Source organism: Haliaeetus albicilla, chromosome W (genome assembly GCF_947461875.1).
Source record: "Haliaeetus albicilla chromosome W, bHalAlb1.1, whole genome shotgun sequence".
Lineage (NCBI taxonomy): Eukaryota > Metazoa > Chordata > Aves > Accipitriformes > Accipitridae > Haliaeetus > Haliaeetus albicilla.
The window spans coordinates 44,780,270-44,802,952 of record NC_091515.1 but is presented as its reverse complement, the minus strand read 5'-3'; the positions used below and the strand labels follow the sequence as shown (position 1 = coordinate 44,802,952).

Genomic DNA, 22,683 nt, shown 5'->3' with positions numbered 1-22,683 from the left:
TTTGTTTCCTTTGCTTCTGTGTGTGGCCTTTGCTTTTCTTTATTAGACTGCCTTTATCTCAATCCACGAGTTTTTCATCTTATTTTCTCCCCCTGTCCTGCTGAGGAGGGGAGTGATAGAGCAGCTTGGTGGGCACCTGGTGGCCAGCCAAGGTCAACCCACCACAGTCCTTTTTGGCACTAAATGTGGGGCACAGGACAACAGCTGTTTTGAATTGAGTCTCCTATAGCTATAGTAATTATTAAGTGGCAAGATCCTGTGCAGGTCATGGAGTTTGCTGGCTGCATTGCTTATCTCTATTTTGCTGAGCTTGGGAGCATGTTAGTACAAACAATGGCTATGCACTTGGCCCTGGCATTGATGCCCTTACTGTCCTGGGGGAGCTGTCTTGTGGAGAGGATGAGGGAATACACCTCCCTCTTCCCATTCGGGATTGCTGTGGGTGGTTTTATTGCGCAGGCTACCAAGGTCCCTGTTCACCCTTATGTGAGTTGTTTAATACTACCACTTAACACTGTTGGCATATTGTCAGCTTTGTGGAATCTGGTTTCATCCTGGTGTAAGAGGAGACAACTTTTGGGTGAGACAATACTGCAACATGCCCTGAGGCAGCCAGTCCCTGGGTGACAGGGTGTGTGGAAGGATTTGGGCAGGTATCTAGTGTGGTTATCACCTCCCATAGCCTGGGATTTTACACGAGAACAGGCAAGTAATCCTGGTAAACTGACACACCACCTGATAGAAGGGTGCCTTGCCTACCCCAATGAAAACCAGCAGCTCCTAACACTGTACTGGGGCTTGGCCTGTGCCTATCAAGCCACGGTTCAGTACTATCAATCAGAGGACTGTGCTTAAGACAGGGACTCAAAACACCTTTGAGAATGCCATGATTGAGACTGGGATACAAACTACATCTAAGTACATGATAATTGAGACAGGGACACAAACCACATCTGAGGACACCATAGTTGAGGTACGGACCGAAACCCCAACTACAGTAATTGCCCCAGTAGTGAGAAAGAAACAGTGGACATGGAGGTCAATGGGTCCATATCATCAATTAGTCAGGAAGGAGGAGGAAGGGTCTGATCAAGAAGCTGGTCCTTCAGCAAAGAAATGGGAGGAAGGAGTGAGAGAAATCACCCAACAGGCAGAAACTACCTAGTCCCTGACCTCAAAAGAACTTTGAGACATGCAGAAAGGTAACGGTCACCAGCCAGCTGCTGTCTGGCTGCTCCAATGCTGGGATAGCACGGCGAATACTCAGCAAGTGGAAGGTAAGAAAGCCCAACAGCTGGGATCCCTTGCTAGAAACTGGGGAATTGAGAGAGGAATTGGAAAAGAGGCAGCAATTTGCAGTCTCTGGAGGCAGCTCCCATCAAGTGGGGTGGGGTGGGGTGGGGTGAGAAGCAGCAAAGGCCTTGACTCTGTGTAAGCACTGCTCAGCAATAATGAAAACATCTCTGTATTATCAACACTGTTTTCAGCACAAATCTAAAACAGAGTTCCATACCAGCTACTATGAAGAAAATTAATTCTACCCCAACCAAAACCAGCACAGAGGGCAAGATATCCTTTCAAGGACAGTCTTGTGAATTACCAAGGAAAGTGGACTAGCACTGCGGAAGACATCCAGTACCTGAGAGAATTAGCAGTGCTGGAAGTCATCTATGGTGATCTAGACAACGATGAGGTCTCCAAAGATCTGGATGATGTCCTGTGCATACAGGCCTGTGGTGGGTTAACCCTGGCTGGACGCCAGGTGCCCACCAAAGCCGTTCTATCACTCCCCCATCCTCAGCTGGACAGGGGAGAGAAAATATAACAAAGGGCTTGTGGGTCGAGATAAGGACAGGGAGAGATCACCCACCAATTACCATCACGGGCAAAACAGACTCAGTTTGGGGAAAATTAACTCAATTTATTACAAATCAACCAGAGTAGGGTAATGAGAAATAAAACCAAATCTCAGAACACCTTCCCTCCACCCCTCCCTTCTTCCCGGGCACAACTTCACTCCCGGATTTCTCCACCAAGCCCCCCCCAGTGGCGCAGGGGGATGGGGATGGGGTTTACGGTCATCACATGTTATTTTCTGCTGCTTCATCCTCCTCAGGGGGAGGACTCATCACACTCTTCCCCTGCTCCAGCATGGGGTCCCACCCACGGGAGACAGTCCTCCACAAACTTCTCCAATGGGGGTCCTTCCCACGGGCTGCAGTTCTTCACGAACTGCTCCAGCATGGGTCCCTTCCACTGTGTGCAGTCCTTCAGGAGCACACTGCTCCAGCGCGGGTCCCCCACAGTGTCACAAGTCCTGCCAGCAAACCTGCTCCGTGGGCTCCTTTCTCCACAGATCCACAGGTCCTGCCAGGAGCCTGCTCCAGCACGGGCTTCCCACGGGGTCACAGCCTCCTTCGGGCATCTACCTGCTCTGGCGTGGGGTCCTCCACAGGCTGCAGGTGGATATCTGCTCCACCGTGGACCTCCCTGGACTGCAGGGGGACAGCCTGCCTCACCAGGGTCTTCACCACGGGCTGCAGGGGAATCTTCGCTCCGGCACCTGGAGCATCTCCTCCCCCTCCTTCTTCACTGACCTTGGTGTCTGCAGGGTTGTTTCTCTTACACGTTCTCAATCCTCTCTCCAGCTGCCATTTTCTGTCTGTCCCACAACTTTTTTCCTTTTTAAAAATGTTATCACAGAGGTGTTACCACTATCGCTGATTGGCTCAGCCTTGGCCGGTGGCGGGTCTGTCTTAGAGCTGGCTGGTATTGGCTCTAACACAGGGGAAGCTTCCAGCAGCTTCTTACAGAAGCCACCCCTGTAACCCCCCCCCCCCCCCCCCCGCTACTAAAACCTTGCCACACAAAGCCAATACAATTCTTGTGAATTACCAAGGAAAGTGAACTAGCACTATGGAAGGCATCCAGTACCTGAGAGAATTAGCAGTGCTGGAAGTCATCTATGGTGATCTAGACAATGATGATGTCTCCAAAGATCTGGATGATGTCCTGTTCATACAGGCCACATGGAGGAAGGTGGTCCAAAATGCCCCAGTGTCACATTCTAACAGCTTGGCAACAATTCCTAGCTCTAAAACTTTGAAGAAAATCTCTGTCCCTCCTCATCCCCATGGGCCAGTGCCTCGGCTGTCAGGGACACCCCATGGAGTCAGTCCCCTCCTGCTTCAGTCAGAGGGAAAGGGAGCCCCAAGTGCATATCGTATGACACTCTCTGGTTCTTCCTGCGTGGTCAGGGGAAGGACATGAGGAAGTGGGATGGTAAGCTGGAAGCCCATGTACGTGAACTGAGGGGGAAGAGACCTGCTAAATACGGGTCACCCAAGAAGGCTGTCAGCTTAGTAGCTGTAGAGACACAAGAAGACAATCAGCGATCTCCCAGACATAGAAGAACTGAAATCACCTCCCTTGATCCTGGTGAGTGGACTTCTGGTCTGGCACTGCAAGGGTCAGGCAGTGAATACTCTGACCAGGAACAGGAACAGAGAGGAACAGGAACAGAGAGGGTCCCTGCCTTTAGCCAGGAGGAGGAAAAGGATGACTGGGTATACTGGACTGTGTGGATTCAATGGCCTGGCACATTAGGGGCCCCTCACTACAGGAAAGACATTGTGTTGCTGGAGCGTGTCCAGAGAAGGGCAACAAAGCTGGTGAGGGACCTGGAGCACAAGTCTTAAGAGGAGCAGCTGAGGGAACTGGGGTTTAGTCTGGAGAAAAGGAGGCTGAGGAGAGACCTTATCGCTCTCTACAACTACCTGAAGGGGGGTTGTAGTGAGGTGGGTGCTGGTCTCTTCTGTCAGGTGGCTGGAGATAGGACGAGAGGGAATGGCCTCAAGTTGCGGCAGGGGAGGTTTAGGTTGGATATTAGGAAAAATTTCTTTACTGAGAGGGTTGTCAGGTATTGGAACAGGCTGCCCAGGGAAGTGATTGAGTCACCATCACTGGAGGTATTCAAAAAGCATGTAGACAAGGCACTCCAGAACATGGTTTAGTGGGCATGGTTGATGGTTGGACTCGATGATCTTGAAGGTCTTTTCCAACCTAAATGATTCTATGATTGTATGATCAGACCCTCTGTTGTGGAGTTGCTGCGTGTCGAAGAACAGCAGGTGCTGATTGCTACCGTGATGGCGCACCAATGATATTATTGCACCAACCGAGACTCCCTGGCTCCCATCCATGAGCTGCTTCATCAATTGGAGAGCCAAGGAGTGATCAGCAAGACTCACTCAGCTTTTAATAGTCCCATATGGCCAGCGCCAAGTCTACTGGAGAGTGGAGGTTAATAGTAGACTATCGTGGCCTGAATGAAGTCACGCCTCCGCTGAGTGCTGCTGTGCCAGATATGCTAGAACTTCAGTACGAACTAGAATCAAAGGCAGCCAAGTGGTATGCCACAATTGACATTGCCAATGCATTTTTTTATCAATTCCTTTGCCAGCAGAGTGCAGGCCACAGTTTGCTTTCACGTGGATGGGTGCCCAATGCACCTGGAATCAACTGCCCCAGGGGTGGAAGCACAGTCCTATCATTTGCCATGGACTAATCCAGACTGCACTGGAACAGGGTGATGCCTCTGAACATCTACAATACATAGATGACATCATTGTGTCAGGAAACAAAGCAGAAGAAGTGTTTGAGAAGGGAAGAAGAATAATCCAGATTCTTCTGAAAGCTGGTTTCACTATAAAAAGAAGCCAGGTCAAGGGATCTGCACAGGAGATTCAGTTCTTGGGAGTAAAATACCAGGATGGATGTCTTCATGTCCCTATGGATGTGATCAGTAAGATAGAAACTATGTCTCCACCAGCTAACAAGAAACACAAGCTTTCCTAGGCCTTGTGGGATTCCAGAGAATGCATAGTCCAGGTCATAGTCAGCTTGTGATCCCTCTCTATTGAGTGACCTGAAAGAAGGACTATTTTGAGTGGGGCCCTGAGCAACAGCAAGCCTTTGAGAAGATCAAACAGGAGATAGCTCATGCAGTAGCCCTTCGGCCTGTCCGTACAGGACCAGCTGTGCACAATGTGCTCTATACTGCAGCCAGGGAGCATGGTCTTACCTGGAGCTTCTGGCAGAAAACACCAGGAGAAACCCAAAGTTGACCTCTAGGGTTTTGGAGCCGGAGGTATCGAGGATCAGAAGCCCACTACACCCAGACTGAAAAAGAGATACTAGCAGCACATGAGAGGGTTCAAGCCGTTTCAGAAGTTGTTGGTATGGAAGCACGTCTCCTCTTGGCACCGCGATTGCCTGTGCTACACTGGATGTTCAAAGGAAACATCCCCTCTTCACATCACACAACTGATGCTATATGGAGTAAGTGGGTAGCATTGATAATGCAACGGGCTCAAGTGGGGAACCCCAAATGCCCAGGAATCCTGGAAGAGTTCAAGTGGCTGGACATTGCCTGCTTATGGGAAGTAGAGAATAAAATTTTTTTTGTTTCCTTTGCTTCCATGTGTGGCCTTTGCTTTTCCTCATTAAATGGCCTTTATCTCGAGGCACAAGTTTTTAATCTGATTTTCTCCTCCTGTCTTGCTGAAGAGGGGAGTGATAGAGCGGCTTGGTGGGCACCTGGCAGCCAGCCAAGGTTAACCCACCAAAGATACATAATACATGGTTTAGCATGTCATGATTATTATGTCTCACAATATAAGCATATATAAAAGAGCCTTGTTTCAAATCACTAGGAAGATTTAGTTCTTGGCCTTAATATGATTTAAAGATTTTTTCAAAAGCCTGGAAGAAAACACCAGCAACTTCTGATAAATTTGTACTTGTAGAAACATTGGCAAAAGAGAAAGTGATGATGAGGTGTCGTGGTTTCAGCCCAGCTGGTAACAAAGGACCACGCAGCCGCTCTCTCACTCCTCCCGCCCCCCTCCGGTGGGATAGGGAGGAGACGGAGGAGAGAAAAGAAAAAAAAACCTGGAACCTCGAGGGTTGAGATAAAGGCAGTTTACTGGGACAACACCAAAAAAAAGGTTACGACAACACCAAAAAAAAAGGTTACAACAACAACAACGGTACTAATGAAAGAGTATACAAAAAGAGTGATGCACAGTGCAACTGCTCACCACCCGGGACCCAACGCTCCGCCACTTCCCCCACCGAAAGTCAAGAGCACACACACCCCCGGCCCGCTCCCCATTTATATACTGAGCATGATGTCACATGGTATGGAATAGCTCCTTGGCTAGTTCAGGTCAGCTGCCCCGGCTATGCCCCCCACCTCCCAGGTTCCTGTAAAAATTAGCTCTATCCCAGCTGAACCCAGGACATGAGGGCAAGTCTAGACTGAGTACCAAATCAGTACTGCCAATGGTAAATGGCCCACTTAGGAGACCATACCTACTCTCATATCTACCCTCAGAGTAACAAATCTGAAAAAGAAAGACTAGAAAGAGCTCTGAATGTGATTTGGGAGTCACACAATGATGAACACATAACATGACAGTGAGGCTAACATCTCATTCAGCTTTAATGTATAAAGAGAGGAGAACTGAGCTGGCACGCACAGACACACATTACCCTGTGTATCTGGCACTGATGTAATTTCTACTGCAATGGCGTGTCCAGTTCAGGCACCCAAAGCCCATAAAATGGGAGAGGGTTAAGAAGAAAACATGCCTTATATATAATGATGGAAGGAGCTTGACTTCATTTATCAAAGATGATTAACTGAAGATTTGATCAGACTACATGGGCTAAATGAAAGAAGTCAGACAACTTAAGTGCTCTTCACATGAGCAATAAAATGTGACAAGACCAAATGCCTAGAAATAGAAACTAGAAGAGCTCAGATAGCAAACGAGTGAAAAATTTTAATTGGAATGGGTAAATAACTTACCCTAGATCTTAGTGGATTTTCTGTCACTGGAAATTTTGAAAGCAAGATAGGATGTGTTTGTAAAAATTATACTTGAGTTGACTATAACTATGGGATTTGAAGGATTCAGGGAAGTCCTATAGACTGCGTTATGCAAGGGGTCAAACTGGAGAAACACAGTCATCTCTGCTCACCTTACATTGTATTAGCCTTACTTAAACATGAAAAAGAAGTTAGTGAAGGTCTTTTAAAGGATAGTAGAGGAAATCATAGAATCATAGTATCATTTGGGTTGGAAGGGACCTTTAAAGATCATCTAGTCCAACCCTCCTGCCATGGGCAGGGACATTTTCAACGAGATCAGGTTTCTCAAAGCCCCATCCAACCTGGCCTTGAACACTTCCAATGATGGGGCATCCACAACTTCTCTGGGCAACCTGCTCCAGTGTCTCACAACCCTTATCTTAAAAAATTTCTTCCTTATGTCCAATCTAAATCTACCCTTTTTTAGTTAAAAAATGTTAGTCCTTGTCCTGTCACTACAGGCCTTGGTAAAAAGTCTCTCTCTTTCTTATAAGCCCCCTTTATACATTGAAAGGCTGCAATAAGGGGTCCTCGGAGCCTTCTCAGACAACTGCGACAGTCAGCTTGGTGTCATCTGCAAACTTGCTGAGGGTGCACTCAATCCCACTGTCTATGTCAGTGATGAAGATATTAAACAGTACTTGTCCCAGTACGGACCCTTGAGGGACACCACTCATTACTGGTTTCCACTTGGACATTGAGCCATTGACTGCAACTCTTTGCACATGGCCCCGAATTTTTAGCCACAAGCTCTCAACCTGTTCTTCGCTGTTTTTCAAAGACAGCTGTATGCAGTCAATCCATTTTTTGTACATAGAGGGCAACCCTCCCACCTCTCCTTCCTTGCCTGTCCCTTCTGAACAGTTTATAGCCATTGATTGCAGTGCTCCAGTCGTGTGATTTGTCCCAGCAAGTTTCAGTGATAGCGATTAGATCACAGCTTTCTAGCTGCACAGTGGCTTCCAACTCCTCTTGGTTGTTACCCATACTGCGTGCATTGGTATGTAGGCACTTCAGTTGGGCTATTGACTGTGTCATCTTTTTAGAGTAATACATCCTAATTCCTTTGAAGCTTTTCACAGGTGTTCCCCCTGTTGGTTCCTGTGAAATGTGTTCATCTGATTCGTGTCAATATAAACAATGCTAGGGCCGCATAATAAAATGTGACCCTCACTGTATATGTAATCTTTAACCATTTTGTCAGTCCTCGTATAACCGCAGGCCGGGAGGAGACAGATGATATGTATATAGTTCTTTTTTGCCAGCCCAAAACCGGTTTCGTTAACTGCACAGTGTTAAACAAGAGATCCTAGGGGAGAACTGAGGCATTTATCATAGTATTAAGCGAGGTTATGAACGGGGTGATCTTTAGTATGTATAAATAGAAGGTGTGTATAAATAGAGGGTGTATTGAAATGGCAGTGTATGGGCAATTTGTTGTATGCATTTGTTGAGGGGGAGGTGTCTGTTGTGAACTTGTTTGGGTTCTGGTGATCGCAGCTGGTGTTGTGCAGGGTGTCGGCTGTTGCACAGGATGTCTGCTGTCTGGCCCGAGCAGTGGGGAGCCTGGTCGGAGATACATTGTATAGAAGACCCCTCAGCCAATGAGGAGAGTTCGAGAAGTTTCTAGGAGAACTACTGCACCTGCACAACCAGGAGGTGGAGAGTCTTTTAGAAGAACACGCCTAGTATGAATATGTAACTAATGTTAGACTATAAAAGAAGCTGGGTTGTTTTTCACAGCGCGCGTCTTGGTAGAGCAGAGGCTTCCGGCGTGCCCAGCGCTGTTTGCTTGCCTTTATTCATTTAATAAATTGTTAACTTTGATTGGAATCCTCTTTGAGACTAAATTCATTTATCACAGTTCCTAATACATCAGCAGCCCCTAGCTCTTCTCTGTTGCTTAAAACTCCATCCCCTCCCCCCACCGAGTCTAGTTTAAAGCTCTCCTTATAAGTCTGGCTAGCTTGTTGGCAAAAACCTTCTTGCCCCACTTGCTCAGGTGAATCTCACCAGCTCCCAACAGACCTGGCTTCTCAAAGGTAGATCCATGATCATAGAAGCCAAGACATTTAATCACAGAAGTGAGGACTGCTAGGAAATGGAGTAATTTCTTTTCTTTGTTATTGTTGTAAGAGTCGGTCAGAAAATCAGCATTGTCTCAACATTGTCATCAGGAGCATGAACAGCACGCTACCTGACAACGGCCTGTTTGGAGCGCAGCGGCCGGTCCCAAGGATGGAATGTGCAGTACAAGGTTCTTGGAAGGTACCTGGCTGGAACCGTTAGAGATAACCGCATAGCTACTGTCAAAAAGGATGGATTGCAACTGTTGGCATAACATCGATGAAGAAATCATGAACTTCAAACGAACTTTGCTTCATTATAATACCAAAACACACCTCCTGGTCGAAGGCTACCCGCCTCCAAGACTTACCACGCCTCGGACACTGACCCCGCGCCTGCGTGATAGCCTCGCTTGAGAAGGGCAGAGATATGATAATTGTATTCTGAGAAGGGTGGAGACTCCTGAGGCAGAGGTGGAGCAAGGTGTGTTACTCAGCATAAAAGATGACTTCTGAACAACGGAAGTTTGAAGCTTCCCCACCAAGGACCACGACGATCGATGACGCAGCATCAGCTGGACCCGGGACCGTTAGGACGTCGTGAGATCAGCGGTGGTAGCTATAACCTCTCTTTCTCCTCTCTCTAAACTTTACTTTCCTCCTTTCTTTCACCCATCTCTAACTATCGCGTGCCTCCTCACAGGCAATACAATAAAGTTTTACTGTGTGATTACTGCTATCCCCTTTGGTGTTGGTCACCTTAATTTTGCACTTTCGAGATCGTAGCAAACGAACCATCACGAGTCCACTGAGTGGACCGTGACAATTGTTTACCAGGGAGAACAAGAGGCATGCCAGGAGAGATAAAGAGATAAGGTTTCTGTGGAGGGAAGCAAGTAAAGAACAGAAAAATTACTGGAAAAAAGAGGTACTTCAGAACAAGTTGAAAAAAAAAATTAGATCATATGAAAATAAGGAAGGTTCCAAGAAGGAATGACCAGCATCCCAGAATCCTGAAAGACAAAGCAGACTATTAAAAAAAATAGCTGCAAGTATTTTTAACTTCTCTCTGACAGAAAAGGACATATCTACTATGGACCAGAAAGAAACTAATATCAAACCCGTGCTTAAGAAGACAACATTTGGAAAAAAAAAAAAAACAAACCTAAATTTTCTGATCAGGAAGAAATTAAGATCTTCAAGTTATACACCAGAATAAATAAGCTTGGAAGAAGGCCATGATCAGCAAACCTGATTAATCCTAATACAAGAGTGTAAAAGGCTAAAAGGAATTGTATGACTATTGAAAAGCATATTAAATCCACTCAATTTGCAAAAGCAGATATTGAGATGGGGAACCAAAGGAACCTTAGTAGATATAGTAGATATATGAATGTAGAGAGGAATTGTTTACAAATTATCTAGCTTATAATGAAGTTAAAGAAGTTTCAATAGAGGTAGACATGGCCCAAGGGGATGAGAAGTGATGTTTAACGCTTGCATTGTTGAGGCTGGCTGGGACAGGAGATAGTCCCTGATAAGAAGCAGCAGTGGACTCCAAGAACCAGCCAAGACCGGCCTTGGGATTTGGACAAATGCCAAGGGACAAGTGAGTCTGCGCAGGGACAGAAGGTTAAGAGTTCACCGTGAAGAAGACATACAGCCTTCATCTTCACGACCACCAGACGACCACCATAAGGAGGCACTGTGCAAGCGCAGTTGAGAGGAGACTATGGAAATGACTTCCTGGAGCTAATTTTAATATGAAGCGGGGATAGGTAATGCCTATGTATAGGTGTATTGCGAAACTCTATGTATATGTAACACTTGACTGTATAAATTTAAAGCGAACTGCCAAGTCAGGCGCGCACGACTTTGGTGGGTGTCGTGGTTTAACCCCAGCCAGCAACTAAGCACCACGCAGCCGCTCACTCACTCCCCCCCATCCAGTGGGATGGGGGAGAAAATTGGGAAAAGAAGTAAAACTCCTGGGTTGAGATAAGAACGGTTTAATAGAACAGAAAAGAAGAAACTAATAATGATAATGATAACACTAATAAAATGACAACAGTAGTAATAAAAGGATTGGAATGTACAAATGATGCGCAGGGCAATTGCTCACCACCCGCCGACCAACACCCAGCCAGTCCCCGAGTGGCGATTCCCTGCCCCCCCACTTCCCAGTTCCTAAACTAGATGGGACGTCACATGGTATGGAATACACTGTTGGCCACTTTGGGTCAGGTGCCCTGGCTGGGCATGAGAAGCTGAAAAATCCTTGACTCTAGTCTAAACACTACTGATCAACAACTGAAAACATCAGTGTTATCAACATTCTTCACATACTGAACTCAAAACATAGCACTGTACCAGCTACTAGGAAGACAGTTAACTCTATCCCAGCTGAAACCAGGACAGTGGGACTACCCCCCGTGCCGCCCAGCGCTGAATGAACATACCTACTTTACAATCTCACTGATTGTGGAGTCTGTTTTCCGCACGTCAATATACCATAGCATACAAATACTAACGGTATCAATAGATTATCAAACAGAATTAATAACAATTCCTGACTTTCCAGCCAAAATGAGAACATAATGGAAAATAGATGCAGATTGTTTAGGAATGAGATGAGAAACAATACAGGAAAGATGAGGTTAACCTTGCTTACAAAATATCAGCTACCAGGAACAGGCAGCAATATGAATAATACTGGATCCAAATAAACCTGAGAAAATAGAGAGGTAAGCATGAAAACTGCTTTTAAAAACATGTATGTAAAGTATGAAAACTAATGAGATTTGGATTAAAAAAAAAAGGAAAGGAGGATATGTTCTGAAGCCTATTGACAGGCTGCAAGATATTGGTGTAAAGGACTGAGATAAGAACTTTGTCTCGCCATTGCTCGATTAATGTTGGCTCTGCCTACATGCTCTGGCTGGCCTTGCAATGGGAAGATAAGCAGCAAAACCAAGCTTATCCTTGAACAGTCACAATGATAACGGCAGTGATTTGTGAACAGCCTAATTTACGCCTGCACGATTGAAGGTCAATTGGCGGGTATGGCACTTAGAGGGAGATCTGGCGCCTAACGACCCCCTAAGAGGTGTCCGCACACGAAGCCTCCGAGGCGGACGTGCCGTTACCATGGCCACCTAGTTTGAGCAAAACTGCTGAAAAGCAACCGTAAAGCCCACCAGCGGGACTGCATAAAACAGGTACTAGGCAAGTACAGGCAGAGCTCTTCCCACCGAAGAGGATCAGCGGGACGCTGCTGGATCCACGATGGTGACTATCACTTGCTTTTCTTAAGGAAATCTGCTTCTTTTCCCCCTTTTCTATCATTTCCCTCTTTTCTCTTTTTGTAAGCAATAAAATGAATTGTAATCGACAGGGAACCAAATTGTTCCCTGACATTGTGTAATTCGTGTTGAATTAAAAGACAATAAGGCTTACATACCAATCGAGAAGGGGGAAGGGACATATTGAGATTTAGCAAATGCCTTGTGTAAATAGCAAGGCTTGCTTAAATACTGCGTAAAGGTCACGGGAGAAGGACAACGGCTATAATTTACTAGATAAGGGGGGAGAAGGACAATGGCTATAATTTACCAGATAAGGGGATTAACTGCCACGACTGCACTTCTCCACATCAAAAGACATTCTACATCAAAAGACACTCCTCCTTGAGAAGATCGACCGAATCTGCTCAGTAACAAACCTACACGAGTGAAGAAAGAGGAAGTGGGACAAGGCGGAGACTTACAAAAAAGGGGTGCATGAACTGTATAAAAGAAATGTAACTATAACAGGAAGTTGCAAGCCGTTGGTGGAGCGCGGACTCCCCGGCCGCCCAGCGCTGTTTGCTTGCCTTTATTCATTTAATAAATTGTTAACTTTGTTTGGAATCCTATTTGGGACTAAATTTATTTATAACATGAATTAACCTTTGAATATCAACATTTGACCTCGTTTGTGTCTTAATCTCGCTTCGGGTGTATCCGACTCTCTCACTCACACACCCCTTTCCGTACCTTCGGAACGGGACAATTGGTCAAGAAACAAATCTGTTTTGCTGGTAGTAGTAGGATCTTTGAAAGCATCGCTTAGAGCTGGCAGCAATTTGGTGAGCGGAAAAACCTAATATGAATTAGGCATATCTACATTGCATCAGACAGCAACATGCAGAGATACCCATGTTAGCTTCAAATTACTAGCTTTGGGACTGTGATAGTATGGTGATACCAACTTAGTAACACACCTGGGCAAATTAAGCTTGTCCAAATATGATTTTTTTTTCTAAAGCAATCCACTCATTAGCGTAAATAAGTAATCTCTTTCCCTCCCCCAAAAGTTACTATAAAAAATACAAACCTAACTACATAGAAGTAATAAAAAAAACATACTATTTTCCTGTCGTAGGATTCCCCACTGCTGTATGTTGTAGCTAGCGTGGATGCACATTCTTCCAGATACCATGGCTTCTTCCCACTTTCAGCTGTGCTGCTTATGGAAATAGTGTAGATGCTATTGGTGTAGCCATCACAGGAGCAATGGTCTCGACTCCTTCCACCATTTCCAGATGCCCAAACAAAGACTGAACCTAAACCTCTTCGTCCCTGTATAAAAATGATACAAAAGATTTAATTAACAGTTGTTCTTATTTCCCTAACCTAAGTAAATAAATAGCTCTTCCCCCCCCCCCCCCGAAAAAGACATTTGATGAGACAGAGACAATAAAACAAAAGAGCTCACTGAGAAGGACCTGAAATAAAAATGGATCTAGTAAAGTTCAGAGTCTGACATCAAAAAAATCAGAAAATGAGCAGGATGAACACAGTTTTAGAAACAACTTTTATGCAGCTTCTCTTTGTTGCTCAGCATCTGTGCTGTCCAGCCTTACCAAGAAAGAGGTGCTGAAAACTCAGAGCAGGCATTAAAACATCATACTGGATTGCAACTAAACCCCTTTGTAATGCATGGTACCTTTTCTTTATTAGGGATCTCTCAGTTGTTTCTTCTTGGATTACTTGGTGATACTAGGTATTGTTTGGGCAGCATTATATACTGTGAACCACAGTGTCGTGGTTTCACAGATATTATAAATCACAGAATATCTGAGGTGGGATGGAAACTCTGGAGGTCATGTAGTCCGACCCATCTAGTTAGTTATAAATGCTAAATGCACAACACAATATATAAGCAAAAATGGACAAAAAGTTCCTTATAAATCTATTATCATTAAGCACTAAAGTGTCAATTCAGCAAGATATTTTAAATATATGAATAGTTGGGCAAGTTACTTAAGCATATTCATAATTTCAAATGTGGACTTACAATATGTAACCTCGCCTTGATATTTTCTTAATACACCAAAGTTAAGTAGTGTCCAAATGAATCAAAACATATTTTTGTTGGTGCTAGTACTCTTAAGTAGGCATTGATATGAAAACTGAAGCTGATCGGCAACCTATATTGCTGATATATGGGAAGTGGGACTTGCTGATATTTAGGAACTGCAATTGGGGTTTTCTTAATTTATATTTACACATTTCATGCAAATAAATTGTGATTCATGCAACTGCATAGTCTACATTAATTATCAACACTCACTATCTGGAAGCACTCTACCATTCAGATGGAAAGATTCACCAAAGGACTAACCTTGTCTGATTATGCCAAATTACGTCACCTTTTCTTGTATGACAATCTCTCACAGCAATGGAGCATGCCCTTAAGTAACAATTAAGCTAACAGTCACATTTATACCTCATTTGTTTGCAGCTTATCATGTAATACCTACCTGGTCTCTGTAAGTGGTAGGCCCACTCCTGTAAGTGTTAAGTTAATGACATAAGGCATAAAACAGCACTTCTGTATTGGGTTTGCGTGGCAAGGTTTTGGTAGCAGGGGGGCTACAGGAGTGGCTTCTGTGAGAAGATGCTGGAAGCTTCCCCCATGTCTGATAGAGCCAATGCCAGACAGCTCCAAGACGGACCCGCCACTGGCCGAGGCTGAGCCAATCAGCAACTCTGGTAGCACCTCTGTGATAACATATTTAAGAAGGGGGGGAAAAAAGCTGCACAGCAGCAATTGAAGTCGGGAGAGAGGAGTGAGAATATGTGAGAGAAACAACTCTGCAGACACCAAGGTCAGTGAAGAAGGAGGGGGAGGAGGTGCTCCAGGCACCAGAGCAGAGATTCCCCTGCAGCCCATGGTAAAGACCATAGTGAGGACCCACACTGGAGCAGTTCATGAAGAACTGCAGCCCATGGGAGGGGCCCCACGCTGGAGCAGGGGAAGAGTGTGAGGAGTCCTCCCCCTGAGGAGAAAGGAGCAGCAGAGACAACGTGTGATGAACTGACTGCAACCCCCATTCCTCGTCCCCCTGTGCTGCTCGGAGAGAGGAGGTAGAGAAAATCAGGAGTGGAGTTGAGACTGAGAAGAAGGGAGGGGTGGGGGGAAGGTGTTTTAAGATTTGGGTTTATTTCTCATTATCCTACTCTGATTTGATTGGTAATAAATTAAGGTAATTTCCCCAAGTTGAGTCTGTTTTGCCTGTGACGGTAATTGGCGACTGATCTCTCCCTGTCCTTATCTCAAGCCATGAGCCTTTCGTTATATTTTCTCTCCCCTGTCCAATTGAGGAGGGGGAATGATAGAGCAGCTGTGGTGAGCACCTAGCATCCAGTCAGGGTCAACCCACCACAACTTTCTGTGCATGAATTAATTGCTTGTACATATGGGGAGTTTTTTTGTTTGGTTCTAAACAGAGTGCATTTTTGTACCAGAAATGACAAAAAGACAGATGTTGGACATCTAACTGGTCAACCTTAAACAATTAGCAATTCAAACATAAATTTAATCCAGATGCACAGAGGGGTTTTATTAGTGCATGTTGTGCTGAGCATAGCAGAACCTACAGCAATATAAGACAAAAAAACCTCACAGTTCACAATCCAATCTTGAGTTCTCAAACACTGATGAATATCATTTTTTGAGTTTCATAAAAGTATAGTACCTGGAGAGACTCTTCTCTCCAGCAAAATAAGTTAAATATCAAATTCTCCTGGCTAGTGTTTACATAAGGTTATGTCTCTAAAATCCAACTTCTCATTAAAAAAACCAAAACATTTCAATTGGAGAAAAAAATCCCAGTGTGCCAAGTTAAATGTATTATGAAATGCACATTCTCCAGACAAGATCAGGCTAAACATACAGGAAGTGTGACTATTTCAACTTCTTTTCTTCCTTTGGTTGTTCTTACCTACTATGCTGATAAAATGATACAAAATAATAAACTTTTTTTGTTGTTTCAAAAGACAACCTTTATGAAGTGTTTTATTCGTATCTTGCAGCTCTCCTTCCCCACATTATGAACTCTTGCCAAATCAAAATCCCCTTTTGGTTTGGGGTTCTTGTTCTGCACAAAATGTAGTCCTGCTGAATACATGCCCCTGGATGTTAGAAATTCTGCAATGCAGTATTTAAAAATAATAAACACCAATGTACATAGTAATAATAATGACAGGTCTTTAAAAATAACTAGCAGTTATTTGCACCCAAATTGACCTTTACATACTAAATTTTTTTGTAAACAGTTGATAAAAAATATTTCTTCAAAATTAGTGTTTTCTGCAAATATATAAAGTATCATCTTCTCTGTTGTTTCAATAAAAAATAAGTACCAGATGCACCGACTAAAGCAAAAAAGTATTCTCTAATACATACAAAGAAAGAATTCCAGTTCCTCTAACACATTGCAATGCAGCACGTTTACAAACTCAACATTTCACAGAAAACAACAGCACTTCAGTCTAGAAAATGTGCTAAATATCTTGTTCCTAAAAGCTATTTGGCAAAGAATAAGGCAGCCTTACAAAAAAAATAAGATCCCAAGGGTTCCATTTTGAAAGGAAAAAAAATGTTTCACCAACAACTAAAACTTGCTATCAACCTACTCAGAGTCCAATTTGGTAGCACATTTCTTGGGAAAAACTATTGTGCCCAAAATACAGTTGAAGACCTTAAATGAAAAGTGTTTGGACTCAGGTCATTGGCAGAAAAGCCCCAGTGCTGAAACTGCACCTGTAAAAGCATGGCACAAGAGTCATAGGACATGCCCACTTTTTTCTGCTAGTACCACCTTTTCCTTGGTCAGAAAGTTGCAAGGCGGATAAGTGATATGAAAGGTCTTTTTTTTTTTTCAGTGCAAGAGCATAGAAGGGTTAGCCTGCAAAATCCAGAGCCAGGATGAAAATTTTGGTAATAACATCTGCAGAATTTCCTAACACTATTAAAAGAACATCCTCCACTCCAAGTGCATGCATCTCTGTGTGTGCACACAACTTTGTGAGTGAATGACTTACTGGTACTGGCAGGTACCATTATAAGTTAGAGGTCTTCACACATTGGTCTAAGGAAAATCAGCAGCCTGCATATTTGTAAGTTGATTCTAACACACTTCTACTTAATAAATACAGTTTCCATCTACCAGGTTATACTGGGTTTACATGGCAAGGTTTTGATAGCAAGGGGGCTACAGGGGTGGCTTCTGTGAGAAGATGCTGGAAGCTTCCCCCATGTCCAATAGAGCCAGTGCCAGCCAGCTCCAAGACTGACCTGCCACTGCCCAAAGCTGAGCCAATCAGTGACACTGATGGCACCTCTGTGATAACATATTTAAGAAAGGGTAAAAAATGATGCACGACAGCAGCTGTGAGAAAGAGGAGTGAGAATATGTGAGAGGAACAACTCTGCAGACACCAAGGTCAGTGAAGAAGGAGGGGGAGGAGGTGCTCCAGGCACTGGAGCAGAGATTCCCCTGAAGCTCATAGTGAACATGATGATGATGCAGGTTGTCCCCTTGCAGCCCATGGAGGACCACATCAGAGCAGATATCCACACTGCAGCCTGTGGAAGACCCCCACGCTGGAGCAGGTGGATGTGCCCTGAAGGAAGCTGTGACCCCATGGAGAGCTTGTGCTGGAGCAGGTTCCTGGCAAGAACTGCAGCCCATGGAGACGAGCCCATGCAGGAGCAGGTTTTCTGGCAGGACCCCACGGGGGACCCATGCTGAAGCAGTCCATTCCTGAAGGACTGCACTCCATGGAAAGGACCCATGCTGGAGCAGTTTGTGAAGAACTGCAGCCCGTGGGAAGGACCCACGTTGGAGCAGGGGAAGAGCATGAGGAGGAAGGAGCGGCAGAGACAATGCATAATGAACTGACCGCAACCCCCATTCCCCATCCCCCCTGTGCTACCCAGGGGGAGGAGGTAGAAGAGCCAGGAATGAAGTCGAGCCTGAGAAGAAAGGAGGGGTGTGGGAAAGGTGTTTTAGTTTTCTTCTTATTTCTCACTATCCTACTCTGTTACAATTAATTGGCAATAAATTAAATTAATTTCCCCAAGTCAAGTCTGGTTTGCCCATGATGGTAATTGGTGAGCAATCTCCCTGTCCTTATCTCGACCCACGAGCCTTTCATTATATTTTCTCTCCCCTGTCCAGTTGAGGAGGGGGAGTGATAGAGCAGCTTGGTGGGCACCTGGCATCCAACCAAGGTCATCCCACCACATAAGTACAGTTTAAGTCAGTGGAGCAAGATTTAATCACACTATTTTACAAAATTTAAACTGGTCTTTCATTTGGTGCTTTAAAAGTCAAGCAGCCTTAATCCAGCCTGTGAAGCCTGAAGTTTTCCTGCCCATTTTGTGGGACAGGAACTGAATTCTCCAATAACCCTCTCTGTCTAGTGGGTGAGTTTTTCTGTCTCTGTGGAAGTTATCAAATTTACTAAAAGATGGGAGAGTAAATGTGAAGGAGCAGGAAACACAGAGGACAGAACCATTGACCTGGAGAAATTGGAGGAACAGTAGCTACAGTCAGAGAAACATAATTTGGCACCAATATGCTATAAATCCCACACCCAGGAGCAGAAAACATCATGCAAATATAAAATGGAGAGAGAGGGAGGGACAACCTAGGCACACCTAGGGTCTGAATGTTTGATTTCCTATGGTCTCCTTAATACTGTTGTAAAAATGTTTCCAAGAAAAAAAAAAACTACTGACAGGAAGTAAGAATGATCATGGTGGGGAAGCTGGAAAAGGCAGCCCATGAGATGACGTCTTCCTTAAAAACTAATTCATAAAATGGAAATGTTCATAATTGAAGTTGTAGAGCAGGGTTCAGTATTCTGGAGACCTAAAAAATTTATTATGTGGGCACGATTTTAAGCCAGGCACCAAGGATCACAGCATCCTGCAAGATGCATCTACAAGAGGCAGAATCACTGTGCTTCCAGCTTCCACTCATTTCTGTACTCCCTGGGAGCTAGACACCACTGCCTCACATAGAGGCAAGATGATGCCAATCTGCTGACTAGCAGCATTTTGCTTTTGAGAAGCAGCATCTCCTAGCTCCTTCTGAGTTCTACCAGCACTTTTAGCCTCTAATTTGGGAATGAGAAATACAGTCTGGCACACCACCCTTAAAAGTCTGGTGACTCTTCTGTAGACTGTACAATGCTCTCACTTTAAAACAGGCATCACTCCAAAAGACATAATGGTAAGCTGAGAGCCCCAAACAGCAATTCTGGAGTATTATCAGAAGAAAACAGGCTCAAAGATTCTTTTTATTAAAATAGTCTCTTCTGTGGGTATCAAAAGCAAAAGCCCATGAACAAAAGGAGACATTTCTGAGGCCATGAATTCTGTTGAGGTGTCCATGTTCTCAGAAAAATGCATTAATTCATTAAAACTGTGTGGGTAAAGGATCTGTACAAAGAAATGAACAATAAGTGTAACAGGTGTGTGTGTATATATATAATATGAAGAGGCATGTTTCAGAGAATGTCTACAAATTAAGTGCTGTGTTTTTATATTAGCATTCTCATTTTTACTATTAGGAAAACTATGAAGTCAAGAAAGAATTTCCTAGTGCTGGAACTAACATATGCACAATACATATACAATGTACAAAATCTATTACTACTTATAAAACATAATTATTATCTTACATTGTTGAAAGGGCAAGTTGTTGCTAATACAATTAAACTTTTTGGCTATTTCTGAAACAACTTCTTTATTAGGAAAAAGAATGACAAAATAATTAATCATGGCAAAAAGAAGGAAATACATATTCTATTGTTGTAGGATGTGATACCTTAAAAATATTGAAGTGTGAAAATATTTTATGTGCACTTAAAAAAATAATGTATTGAGCAACCACAAACAAAAATGCATTAACACAATAATTACTGGAATATATCAGTGGAACATTTCAACATGCATCTTTGCATATAGTGTATTGATTTTATTCTTCACTAGAACAACTTAAACAGCTCCAAGATACTCCCCAAAGAGCTATAATTAGTGCTTAAAGTGCAACCAAAAGAAGCACTGGCTGAAACCTGAACTCTGAACCTGTGGAATGCTGGAATGAATTTCTCATTTTCCTAAACAAAATAGAGCCAGCTACAGGGCTGCATGAATTGCAGTTCTGGTTTAGGCTCTGTCTCCATATTATCATTACTATTGTTATTGTTGCTGATGTCGCTACTGGGATAAAGCAAGCTGTATATTGTATAGATCTGTGACAAAACAATAGCTAGGTTTTCCAAAATTTATGTTACACAAGAGTCTCTAGTTAACGATAGGTGAAATTGCTCGCAAAGCCAAGGTAAGCAGGCACTGTACAAAAGATATCTGCACTGGGACTGGATAAGGAACAGATTTCACTTCCCTACTCTATGGAGAGGATTCAGGCAGTTCTTATTACCTTTATACTGCCATCTGATTAAACTCTTCAGAAAGGAATCTATGTCTATCTGATCCACAGAACTGTAGTTTCAGTAGTTATATCCCACTCTTCCTTATTGTATGGATTGTCCAGCTCATAGTTCACAAATGAGTTTCACCATGTCTAGTGCACACAGGCTACTCATGGGGGGTTACAAAAGCGACCCAGCCTTGGGTTGCCTTGAGGCCCTGTCTCTCTGCAGAGACGACTCACAGGGAGCTGTGTAGACAGCTTAGCCCTGGGTTGTCTGATAAACCCTAAAGTAAACAGGGCAGTGGCTGTGCCATTCAAAGAACCAAAACCTGAACTGAGCCTTGAAATCCCTTAACAAATAGTATGCCCTGAGTCTCAATCCAACCACTATTCAGTTGCCTGAGGAAGCAAGGTAAAAAAACCTCAAAACTGGAGGGTTTCAGCTTCAGTTTCAAATGACAACCTTGTGTATTCAATCACAGACCAGCAAAGGAAAGATAAGAGGAAACTCCACTCAGATATACAGAATCCATTTAGGCACATATCATAATCCACTCAGACATAGTCATACACACCATTCCACAAGTCAGGGGATAAAAACCCCAAGATCCAGGTTGGAAATGGGGGAGTCACTTCTCCAACTATACAGTTGGCTTGTGAAGGAGACCCTTCCTCCCCTTGATCAGGATGCTGGTCGAGGTAGATTCCCTGGGATTGAGAGCCCTTACCTGGAGGGGTAAGTGAATTTGTTTATGCTTTAAGTTTGTAACACGTGTGTGCTTGTGGTTGTCTGTGAATTGCTTGTGGTTGTAATAGTGTACTACTCTTGCCTTAAAAATTGCAATAGTGCATTCCTCCATTGTATCTGTAAAACCTGCAATAGTGGCGTGTTAAGTCTGTAAGTGAAGTTAAATAAATCATTTGCTTGAACCTTGCAGTTAAGTCTTTTTCTGCTACACTTATAGAATGCTTCTGTTTTTCAGCTATCTATTGAACTTTTGGGGAATTTTCTGCACATCTATCTTTTTGGTAGAAGAGCAGAAAATAAGACTGCTTTGCTGCTACCGCTGCAGACTGAGGACTGCAGTAATCCCTTTGTTCAGTTGGTATCCCATAGCATTTGTTTGGGAAGAAACAACTCAGACTGTGTGTAAAATTATTGCCCTCAATGTTTTGTGCCTTAAAGTTATGTAAAATTCTATGTACAGAAAACTCTTGAGGCCAAACTTCCAGGAATTTGGCTTTAAGAAACCTATTTTTTTCCCCACATGATGCATAGTAATGCATAGATTCTGCTGTTGTTCAAGTCCTTACAATTCTATGAGGAAAGGGAATAAGTGATTTGCCCATGCAAAGTAACCAGATTTATGTTTCAAAAAATGCACCCTCCGAAATGCATATACATCAAGTGTATGGAGAGAGACCCATTTTGCCAAAGTTGCTTTTCAGTATTGGCATTCCATTTTAAGATTACCACACAGCAAGAATGGTGTGGGTTTTTTATTTTCAAATATATCACCTGTTTCAAGTTAGGCACCCAAAACCAGAGGTCCCTTTTGACAACTAGTCCAACAGCAGTAATGCTATTCTGGCTTGTGTCATGGTTTAACCCCAGTGTGGTTGGCCACACAAAGCCAATACACCCAGTCAGCAACTAAGCACCACGCAGCCGCTCACTCACTCCTCCCCCACCCAGTGGGATGGGGGAGAGAATCGGAAGGAAAAAGGTAAAAGGTTGAGATAAAAACAGTTTAATAGAACAGAAAGGAAGAAACTAATAATGATAGTAATAACAATAATAATAAAAATATTGGTATATACAAAACAAGTGATGCACAATGCAATTGCTCACCACCTGCCAATCGATGCCCAGTTAGTTCCCGAGCAGCGATCCCCCCCAGGCCAAC

At 43.8% G+C, this 22,683-nt stretch overlaps 1 protein-coding gene across 1 annotated transcript in view; it reads right to left on the bottom strand.

Moving 5' to 3' along the window:
• The window catches only part of LOC138683546 (proprotein convertase subtilisin/kexin type 5-like), a 244,874-nt gene that overhangs the window by 73,692 nt on the left and 148,499 nt on the right, over nucleotides 1-22,683 (bottom strand). Inside the window, exon 8 of the mRNA XM_069775528.1 lies at nucleotides 13,410-13,622. Within this exon, the coding sequence (XP_069631629.1) occupies nucleotides 13,410-13,622 (213 nt within the window). The remainder of the gene's footprint in view (nucleotides 1-13,409; nucleotides 13,623-22,683) is intronic.